Here is a 12,078-nt window from a genome sequence, read left to right on the forward strand (position 1 = left end):
ACGATGATTTTCCGCGGTGTATATTTACGGCCCTCGCAGACGCGTGTCAGGAGTGCAGCCTTTGTAGTTTTTTTAGATGGTAGTAGCAGTATCACTGGAAAAACGCGTCGTTTTTGAAAACTTTGTTATGTTTTCTTGTTTCGTAGCCGTTAGCTGTAGTTGAAGTTCTCTCCGTTTCGTGCGTTTTGTGTGCTTTTGTGATGAAGATGTACAGTGTAGAGGAAAAATGTTTGAAGCAATTGATTTACAATGACTCTGAAGAGTCCGCCTGTAATGAGAACGAAATATTTTATGACAGCTAGCATCGTATTATTTTCGAAGAAAAAATGGTTCAAATGGCTCTCTGCACTATGGGACTTAACATCTATGGTCATTAGTCCCCTAGAACTTAGCACTACTTAAAACTAACTAACCTAAGGACATCACACAACACCCAGTCATCACGAGGCAGAGAAAATCCCTGACCCGCTGGGAATCGAACCCGGGAACCCGGTATTTTCGAAAACTGTGTTGTTATGAAGATCCTTCCTGTAGGTAAATCATGAAATCAATCCGAACGCATGATTCCAGTGATTGTAATGTTAGACCAAGTATCTCTCCATGTTTCAATTTGTATCACACTGTACTACGCTATGAACTCAAAGCCTTCCTATGTTCTCGAGTTTATCCGCTTGGAAGTCAGTCACAGCAACGTTATTTATTTCTGCGCAGAAATGCATATGTTACTGCTTTTACATTGATTTGAAGTGTACTATTTAGTGTGACTGAATGCAAGATTATTACTTTTATTAGAGGTTCATTAGAACAAACAAAAAACCAACAGTCACTTGTTTCGTTTATCACAACAACCGTGTTCAGGCTTAAGAAGATAGTAAAAATTAAAGCAGGAAAAGATAAAATTTATTTTTGCTTGAAAAACACTTACTAACTCTCGTCCAGATATATATATATGCTTTCCACTGTCAGCCGTTATCAGTGGGATCCAGAATGCAGCACTGGGGCTGCAGACTAGAAAACTGTACGAGCTATACTCTAGACTTTCCAGCCTAAGTGCTTTGTACTTTATGTCTTTTATTCTGTACAAATGTTCCTCGGAGAGCGAGGCTGTGACATTGATTTGTATATATGACAAGAAATCCATGTTTTATTTTTGCTTTTCTGGGAATTTTTTAACTTCTAGTGTTTTCTACGATTTAATTGAATTGAGTAGCTTCTGTTCCCAAAATGAGTTAGCTTTGATTCACAGGGGTCTACAAAACATGTGGAAATAAATAATTTATCAATGTCTTATTCGGTTCAAGGAAGTCTCTACGTGCATTAGTCTCTTACAGATCACCACCCAACAACTTTTTGGGTATTATGATGAAAGGCGTCTATTTATGACGCCTTTGACACTCTTATGCATCTCTACAGTAAGCATGTGTTGATGTTCGATGGGTTTCCTCAGAAGAACACATGGCACGACTGTGAGTTTGTGAAGAGTTTCGACTGGTATATGCCTAGTTTTAGTTGTAAATTTTATATAGATGCTTCTGTAGTTCTACGTTGGACATCTGTGCTACATGCAGTTTTTATTATTTTTCCCACCCTTTTTTGGTCTGTTACGTCTATCTCTGTAGTAATTAATAGACAATAAACTTCTTTCTAGAACACTGCGGGATGTGTTATGCTCCACAAAGACGTGAACAATCCATTGTTTACGTGTCTGTCTCCCCACCCAGTCTCCTAACTCCGCCATGTGAGTTACAATTAGAACCATACGGGTAAGTACGTGAAATAGGGCACTAAACGTCACAGCCCCAAAATAGCATTCGCTCACGACTTTGGCGTGGTGTGTTGGCGCCACTCATGCAGCATACCCACTCACTACCAATTCTTAATCTACAGAATTGCATATTTTCGTATGGTTCAAAGTTCGTTGAATTGTTTGAACAACATCTTCGCCATGGTTTGCACTATTTATTATACAGTAATTTACAAAGGCAATAAGTATACTTGTCACCCATTACTTCCATGAAGTAATCAGTATTGATAATTAACGGGAGCCATACAAGCTGACGCCAAATATTACTTATTTTACTAATGTTGTTGTACTTTCCGTACATGAGCAACGTCTACCAATTATCAATCTAGATAATTTCATAAAAGTGCTTTGTGGCACGTACACATATTGCCCGCGAAATGTCCAAATTAAGTATCTGCTGAAGCTTAACCACTTGAAAATTAACTGACGCTAGAGAAATTAGATTAAATAGTGAAATTCAAGTTGAAAGTACACTACTGGCCATTAAAATTGCTTCACCAAGAAGAAATGCAGATGATTAACGGTTATTCATTGGACAGATATATTATACTAGAACTGACATGCGATTATATTTTCACGCAATTTGTGTGCATAGATCCTGAGAAATCAGTACCCAGAACAACCACCTCTGGCCGTAATACCGGCCTTCATACTCCGGGGCATTATGTCAAACAGAGCTTGCATGGGGTGTACAGGTACAGCTGAACATGCAGCATCAACCCGATAACACAATTTATCAGGAGTAGAGACTGGCGTAGTGTGACGAGCCAGTTGCTCAGCCACCATGGACCAGACGTTTTCAATTGGTGAGAGATCTGGAGAATGCGCTGGCCAGGGCAGCAGTCGAACATTTTCTGTATCCAGAAAGGCCCGTACAGGACCTGCAACATGTGGTCGTGCATTATCCTGCTGAAATGTAGGGTTTCGCAGGGATCGAATGAAGGGTCGTAACACATCTTAAATGTAACGTCTACTGTTCAAAGTGCCGTCAGTCCTAAAAAGTGGTGACCGAGGCGTGTAACCAATGGCACCCCATACCATCACGCCGAGTGATGCACTAGTATGGCGATGACGAATACACGCGTCCAATGTGGGTTCACCGCGATGTCGCCAAACACGGATACGAGCATCATGATGCTTAAACAGAAGCTGGATTCATCCGAAAAAATGACGTTTTGCTATTCGTGCACCCAGGTTCGTCGTTGAGTACACCATCGCAGGCGCTCCTGTCTGTGATGCAGTGTCAAGGGTAACCGCAGCCATGGTCTCCGAACTGATAGTCCATGCTGCTGCAAACGTCGTCGAACTGTTCGTGCAGATAGTTGTTGTCTTGCAAACTTCCCCATCTGTTGAATCAGGGGTCGAGACGTGGCTGCACGATCCGTTACAGCCATGCGGATAAGATGCCTGTCATCTCGACTGCTAGTGATGCGAGGCCGTTGGGATCCAGCACGGCGTTCCGTATTACCCTCCTGAACCCACCGATTCCATATTCTCCTAACAGTTATTGGATCTCGACCAACGCGAGCAGCTATGTCTCGATACGATAAACCGCAATCGCAATAGGCTACAATCCGACCTTTATCAAAGTCGGAAACGTGATGGTACGCATTTCTCCTCCTTACACGAGGCATCACAACAACGTTTCATCAGGCAACGCCGGTCAACTGCTGTTTGTGTATGAGAAATCGGTTGGAAACTTTCCTCATGTCATCACGTTGTAGGTGTCGCCACCGGCGCCAACCTTGTGATAATGCTCTGAGAAGCTAGTCATTTTCATATCACAGCATCTTCTTCCTGTCGGTTAAATTTCGCGTCTGCAGCACGTCATCTTCCTGGTGTAGCAGTAGTGTATTATAATTCAAATAAATCTTAATCCGATCAGATGGGGCGGTTCCTTGCATGGTAAGCCATGACCTGTGAATTCACAGTAATATGCGGTATTATGTAAGAGGAGGATATGTGATGAAATTACTTTTTGCGAGTAACTTTTCCATTTACACACGCTTTAGATAATCATTTTGAATAACAAACATCAATAATAGTGACAGTAGGATTACGATGTCACTCCAGTTCTGCCAATGGCCTTGTCAAACACGTCGAAGAAGCAAATGGAGGTCGTGGACGCCCTCATAAAACCGGGAGAATGAGACAAGATCAACGGCGTAAGGACGCAGAAGGCAACGCATTGCACTAAAGACATATAATTTGTGTCGACAGGAAATGTGACCTCTTATTGGTCATGGAGACTAGAATTGAAGAAGTCGAGAGACTGGTAGAAAAAATTGAGCCATCCACTTTGTCACTACCAGATAACGAGCGCGGGCGCGCGCGCGGATATACACACGCACTCACACACACGCACATACACACACACGCACATACACACACACGCCCATACATACACTCGCACATACACACACACACGCACATACACAAACATGCACAGACAAACACACGCACATACACACACACGCACATACACACACACGCACATACACACACACGCACATACACATCACACACACACACACACACATACAAACACACGCACATACACACACACACACACACACACGCACATACACACACACGCACATACAACAAACACATGCACATACACACACATGCACATACACACACACGCACATACACACACACGCACATACACACACACGCACATACACACACACACGCACATACACACACACGCACATACACACACACGCACATACACACACACGCACATACGTAGACGCAGACGTGGAGCGGAGGCGGTACTCACGTCGATGTGCACGCCGTGGACGTGGTGCTCCTTGAACGGCGGCGACCGGCCCCGTATGAACTGGAAGAGCTTCTTCTCGCCGCGCAGCCACTCCACCTTGTGGATGACGTCGAGGTGCACGCTGTAGTTGCACTGCAGCACGGCCGACCGGCCGCGGTACACGTACCGGGGCATCACCAGCTCCACCGTGAAGGTCGCCTCTGCAACAGCGCCAAAACACGACCGCTCAGAGTGCTGCAGTCTAGCACTGTGTGTGTTGTACTGATTCAGTACGTGGTAAGAGCTCTGCAAAGAGCATCAACTCTTGCTTCAGTTCACTTCAAGGGAGTAGGGGAGGTAGGGACACAGAGCAATTTTCAGTTTTTCTAATATTGTGGTCAATGAAGGTAGATATTCACACAATTTCAAACTGAAGTCATACCCATTCACGTTCCAGATCTATCTGATTATTAATTACAGAGACCTTCACAATGTAGCTAACACAAAAATTGTGGTGTTTTATCTACAAACTTTCCGCAGCCCGTGGTCTTGCGGCAGCGTTCTCGCTTCCCGCGCACGGTGTCCAGGGTTCGATTCCCGGCGGGGGCAGGGATTTTTCCTTTCTAGAGATGATTGGGTGTTGTTGTGTCGTCTTCATCATCATAATGCATCTCCATTACGGTCGGAGGAAGGCAATGGCGAACCACCTCCACTAGGACCTTGCCTACGCTCCTCGGAGTATGAGACATCAACATAATCATCATCGTCACCCACAAATTGGCTAAAGCCTCGAAGTAATAAACATAAATAAAAATGTATGACTGAATTATAAAAACACTTAAAATGACTATAAAACTGCTTTACTGTAAACAAGTTATTCAACGGAGTGTTGAACTGAAATACCTAGTAAATTTGCGCATACTGCAGTAAAATACTTGTAATAAATACTACTTTCCTCTTGTAGAGGATGTGTAGGATTACGTGAAAGAGTTTAATTACTGAGGCTAAGCTATCTACCTAGCAAGTAAATAGTGTACTTTGTTAGGTCTTCTGATTATTCATTGACGTCCTATGCTCTTGTTCCTGTTCGTCTTTTCTTCGAATATTTCTTCGTGAAATAATAAGTCCATATCTATTTCTGAGCTACTGCCATGGTGTTAGAAGTCTGAATCTGACTCAAAAACAATAAAGTAGTTGTTTGTTTTGACATTGAGTAATGAAATGTACCTTACGTTGTTTTGCTTGTATAGGATGCTCTTTTTTACTTTGGCACATCTTCCGATCCCAGTTCCAAGCTTCCATTTTCCCATGCATTCTTCTTCCATTCATTCTTTATCGGGTATCAACTTTAGAAGCACAGATTTCAATGCTGTTCCAGAAAGTTTTCCATAAATCTTTGTTTTAGACAGCGGAATTGTATCTTAAGGTGAGATAATCTCACGCAGTACGGGTTGAATGTCATCCTTTCCGGGGTTAGCATTGAAGAATTGTCGTAAGGTTGTTGAACCTGCAATGAATTACCCCAGAACACCTGCGGGGATTTGCTGCATTCCGCCATTGGAGGAAAAACCCGCCACGTTGATTTTATAGGGACAAAGTGGCACAATTACTTCGGAGTGAAGTGAAACATAAACGCAGTACCGTCAATGGGTAATTATTTAATACTTCTTTTCAAACTCTACAATGTTCAAGTTAAATAGGACAGCTACAAGTAAATAGTAAAAAAGCAGACTTAATTCATTTTCTCATCTTTCACGAAGCATTAAGTTACAATAAGACAACTGTGTCGCCTGGTGGTCAGCTCTTGAATCGATGACTGCCGATTCAAAAATGCGGGGAGGGGTTTTATCACACCCTACTCTGCAATGGGCAGGGGAGGCTGGTCGCCGCCACTCCCCCTCCCCCCCCCCCTGCCACCCCCTACCACACGACAGAGAAACAGAATTTATGGTCTTTGCAAGCTGTGAAACTGGTGGAAAATACAATGGATATTTACTAGTAGCAAGCTTACATAGAGTCATTTGTTGCGAAATTTGAAAACTATTTCTCCACCTTAGAAAATCAGAAGATATGTGTGGTTCCCAGGTTAACAACGCACTAATATTTCAGTTAAAACTCAGGTTGATAAGTTGATACAATTAATTTGCTGCTTCCGGGATATATAAAAATGATTGTAAATGTTGGGATCACTGCTACATCGTCCAAGCCGGCCGCTCTTTTAACGTAAGATTTAAAGAGAATTTGCAACCACCTAATAAGACTGCCGTCAACCAAGAGTAGCCGTACAACAGGGAACACTGAGTATGTTATGAATATGTCCCACAAGCGCTGAAGTGTCGTGATCTCAGTTTATTGGAGGAACTGAAGTTTTACGAGAGCCTGGAATAGTGCTTAATGGACAAGGGGATGTTGCACAAAACCCAAACCTTGCTTCGTGTATCAGTGTCCTACATTATTTTTCGTCCCCCTCGTGGGATAACGAAGTATTGCACTGCTACTAAGAGGAGAAAAGGATTAGAAATTTAGTAGCAAAGGAGGGTGTCGGTCTAAGGAGGTGGGAAGGGAATTTGTAAATTTGTGGTAAGTTCCCATGGGACCAACCGCAAAGGTCATCGGTTCCTAGGCTTACACACTACTTAAACTAACTTACGCTAAGAACAAAATACACGCGCCCATACCCGAGGGAGGACTCGAACCTCCGACGGGAGTAGCCGTGCGAACCGTGGCAAGGCCCCTTAAACCACAGGCTACCCCGCGCGGCAGGTGGGAAGGGTGTGGTGGCATTATGATTGGGAGGTTGGTCAAGTGTCGGAACAGATTTGATTGTCTGGGAGAGGGCGACAGTTGAAATTTCGTTGGGAGAGGATATTGTGAATACACACGTGTAGGATTGGTGGAATTTGCGCAGCACTAGTAACAGAAATCACAGAAGATACCGTTGCTAAGGTGTAGGTTGTTTGAAGGTGTTCAACGTGAGTGAGGAGAGGGGGGAATATGATGAGATAGTAAAGATTCCACGTGGGGGATGTTAAACGGGTCTAGAAAGTTTTGTTGTGGGGGTGGGGGCTGATAAAACTTCGGTGAAGTACGTACCCACTAATTATTTGACTTCACTTTGTCGTTAAGTAATATAGATTGCACTAGTCATAATCTTTATTTGTTATGCTGATAATGTCACCCTGTTTTATTGATTATGTCTTCTCTGTTTTACACTGTACTTGCCGGCTGTGTTTCTCATCCATTGATTGTCGCAATATCAGCCTCGACGCGACATAACGCGAGGTACGCGGGGTCGTTTAGCAGTTGTGTTCCTCCAGTCAGTACTTGAATATGCCCCATTTTGGGGCAATGTCGCGATACGATAAACCGCAATCACTATAGGCTACAATCCGACCTTTATCAATGTCGGAATCGTGATGGTACGCATTTCTCCTCCTTACACGAGGCATCACAACAATGTTTCACCAGGCAACGCCGGTCAATTGCTGTTGGTGTATGAGAAATCGGTTGGAAACGTTCCTCATGTCAGCACGTTGTAGGTGTCGCCACCGGCGCCAACATTGCGTGAATGCTCTGAAAAGCTAATCATTTGCATATCACAGCATTTTCTTCCTGTCGGTTAAATTTCGCGCCTGTGGCAAGTCATCTTCGTGGTGTAGCAATTTTTTTGCCCAGTAGTGTATGACCCTAATGGAAAACAAATGCTGGCAGACTGAACATGTAAACAGGTGGAAGAATAATAGGTCTCCATGAAGAATGAGAGGACAACCTAATGGGGATGGAGGAAAATGCACGAATATAGTAGCCTACGCACCGAGGAAGCGGCTTCCGTATTGCTATAAAAATCTCCACAGTGCTGAACGACATAGGTATAGTGACAAAATGAGGGATAATCTTGGTAGGGTTAAGAGTGAAGATGGACCTAAAATAGTAATCTGACGCTTCTCGACACCTGCTTCAAGTACAGCAGTGATGGAATGCTTCTCAGAAACATTGGGTAACGTCGAGTATAAATTGTAACACGTAACCCCATGCAGCAATACTGGCTCAAAAATGTGCTGTTAAGAGTCGGGCAGTAACGTTTATGGACGTCGCCATGTAAGGATGGTGATTAAAAGTGTTCAACAATGTGTGAACTCAGTGTGTGAACTCCTAAGGGGCCAAACTGCTGAGGTCATCGGACCCTAGACTTATACACTACTTAAACTAACTTATACTAAGAAAAACACACACACACACACACACACACACACACACACACACACACATATGCCCGAGGGAGAACTCGAACCTCCGGCGGGAGGGGCCGAGTCTTCCTTGAAATGGCGCCTCTAACTGCCGTACTTAATTAAATCGGAAGTAAAAAAGCTACAATTACAGGGCTTGTAGTAAGTGTTTTGCAGTATCGGCCATCGTCTCTACTGTGATAATATCAGTCGTTACTGATGTACTGTAATGGTACTTATTAAATAATAATAGCACAAGTAATCATGGGAAATTATTGCTACTATGTCACCTCAGTCCACCAATGTTCAGCTAACTGTTTTACAGAGATGGCAAAGAAAATACAAAATATCCTTGTGAGCCACACATTCAACATGTGTCCAGCTTCTGCGCTTGGTACAAAAAACCCAGTCTTTTTCAAATGACTCCAGACACACGATGCATTTTTTCAGTCTCTTCTGTTGACCCATTATTTCCAGAAAATTTCAGCTTTCTTCGCCGCTTTGCAACTGGATTTCCATGGGCACACTTCACGTGTTTATTTTTCTTTTGGAACACCCCAACTTTCTTCACCGATCTTTCAGATCTTACCCTGTGAGGTTTTAATCCCTTCCCTTCGGTTGAAATCGCTTCAGCTGCCTGCCTCGCGGACATTTTGTTAGACATAACCTTGCTCACAGCCATTTCCGTGCATCTTCATTCCAATTTCCTCTTACTTTTTTCTCATTTCCCGCCATTTCAGACCGAAAAGAAAAAAAAAGTTCAAATATGTGTGAAATCTTATAGGACTTAACTGCTAAGGTCATCAGTCCCTAAGCTTACGCATTACTTAACCTAAATTATCCTAAGGACAAACACACACACCCATGCCCAAGGGAAGACTCGAACTTCTGCCGGGATCAACCGCACAGTCCATGACTGCGGCACCTTAAACCGCTCCGCTAATCCCACGCGGCACCCGAAAAGAAGAACGAAGTGGAAAATAGAATTTAAAAGCTGAAATTACTCCTCTCCGATACTGGAAGATAGCCGGATTGGCGGTACTGCACCACAAACACGCTGTGGGATCTAGTTTTTTTTTTCTTTATTGTTATTTTGAAACCTGTAGTACAGGCAGGCCTGCAGCAGCATACGACGCCGCTCTTTGGCCGCAGAGAAACACAGATATAGAAATGAAGACATTTAGAGAAAAAACATGGTGGACATATAAACGGAGACAACACAGTTTAGCCCGCATCTCGTGGTCGTGCGGTAGCGTTCTCGCTTCCCACGCCCGGGTTCCCGGGTTCGATTCCCGGCGGGGTCAGGGATTTTCTCTGCCTCGTGATGGCTGGGTGTTGTGTGCTGTCCTTAGGTTAGTTAGGTTTAAGTAGTTCTAAGTTCTAGGGGACTGATGACCATAGATGTTAAGTCCCATAGTGCTCAGAGCCACTTGAACCATTTGAACAACACAGTTTAAAATACAAGGTGCCGTTCACGGGCGTAGAGTCCAAGATAAAATTGTTCAGACACCTGGACAGAGACAGAAACGAAAATTGTCACACGTGAACGTAGGTGCACAAAACGAATAACACTGAACCACTTAAGCACAAAACGACGGCACACACAGAACACGAGGCGTTGATCTCCGGCGCGCGAATGTTCACTAACCGTGTACGAGTCCGGGGACCTGCCAAGAAAGGAGGAGTGGGGGCGGGAGGGAGAGGGGAGAGCAGATGCCATGGGCAGGGGAGAAAGGGGGAAGGGAGGAAGAGGGAGGGGAAGCTCGGGGCAAGAGGGGTGGAGGGAGGGGACAGGGGGAAAGGAAAAGGAAGGGAGGGAGAGTGCCTAAAGGAAAGGACACAGGAAGTGGGGGGGGGAGGATCAAAGTTGATAGGAGGGGTAGATGGAGGGGAGGAGGACATCATCAGGGAGGGGGAGCTGGCGGAAGCCACCTTGGGAGAGGGTAAGGAGGGTGGAGAGATGGAGACCGGGTGGGACGTGGGAATACAGGCGCGGCAGTGGTCGGGGGAGGGAGAGGATGGTTGAGACATGCGGATGAGGGGGATCGAGTTTGCAGGAGGTGTACAGGATCCGTATCCTTTCAAGGAAAAGGAGGAGGTGGGGGAAGGGGATGAGGATAGATTCCAGGATCTGCGTGGGGGAGGGGAGATGGATGCGATAGGTGAGGCGGAGAGCATGGCGTTCAAGGATTTGGAGGGATTTATAAAAGGTAGGGGGGGCGGACATCCAGGCCGGATGGGTGTAACAAAGGATAGGGCAGATGAGGGATTTATAGGTGTGAAGGATGGTGGAGGGGTCCAGACCCCACGTACGGCCGGAAAGGAGCTTGAGGAGACAGAGTCGGGAGCGTGCCTTGGCTTGGATTGTCCGGAGATGGGGAGTCCAGGAGAGGCGACGGGCGAGGGTGACGCCAAGGTACTTAAGGGTGGGAGTGAGGGCGACAGGACGGCCATAGATGGTGAGATAGAAATCAAGGATGCGGAAGGAAGGGGTGGTTTTGCCTACAATGATCACCTGGGTTTTGGAGGGATTGACCTTGAGCAACCACTGGTTGCACCAAGCGGTGAACCAGTCAAGATGGGATTGGAGAAGGTGTTGGGAGCGCTGCAGGGTGGGGGCAAGGGCAAGGAATGCGGTGTCATCGGCGAACTGGAGATGGTGGACGGGGGGTGACGGCGGCGGCATGTCCGCCGTGTACAAAAGGTACAGAAGGGGGGAGAGGACGGAGCCTTGGGGCACACTGGCGGAGGGGAAAAATGTGTAGGAATCTGTGTTATGGATGGTGACATAGGAAGGACGGCGGGAGAGAAAGGAGCCGATCAGACTGATGTAGTTAATGGGAAGGGCGAAGGTTTGGAGCTTGAAGAGGAGACCGGAATGCCATACATGGTCATATGCTCGTTCGAGGTCCAGGGAGAGGAAGATTGCGGACCGACGGGAATTAAGCCGGTCGGAAAGGAGATGAGTGAGGTGAAGGAGAAGGTCGTCGGAAGAGAAGGACGGCCGAAAGCCACACTGGGTAACGGGAAGGAGGCGGTGCTGGTGGAGATGCTGGTGGATGCGTCGGGTGAGGATAGATTCCAGGACCTTGCTGAAGACCGAGGTAAGGCTGATGGGACGGTAGGAGCAGACGGCGGACGGCGGTTTGCCAGGTTTAAGGAACATTAGCATACGGGAGGTTTTCCACAGGTCGGGGTAGTAACCGGTGGACAGGACTACATTGTACTTGTAGAGCCTGGCCAGGGTGGAGAGGAAAGAGACAGGAGCTTCACGAAGGTGACGG

The 12,078-nt window shown here is 45.6% G+C and overlaps 1 protein-coding gene across 1 annotated transcript in view; it reads right to left on the bottom strand.

Moving 5' to 3' along the window:
- LOC126416581 (uncharacterized) overlaps positions 1 to 12,078 on the bottom strand; it is a 671,456-nt gene that overhangs the window by 294,710 nt on the left and 364,668 nt on the right. Inside the window, exon 2 of the mRNA XM_050084331.1 lies at positions 4,590 to 4,789. Within this exon, the coding sequence (XP_049940288.1) occupies positions 4,590 to 4,789 (200 nt within the window). The remainder of the gene's footprint in view (positions 1 to 4,589; positions 4,790 to 12,078) is intronic.

This window comes from Schistocerca serialis, chromosome 8 (assembly GCF_023864345.2).
Source record: "Schistocerca serialis cubense isolate TAMUIC-IGC-003099 chromosome 8, iqSchSeri2.2, whole genome shotgun sequence".
In the NCBI taxonomy this organism is placed as follows: domain Eukaryota; kingdom Metazoa; phylum Arthropoda; class Insecta; order Orthoptera; family Acrididae; genus Schistocerca; species Schistocerca serialis.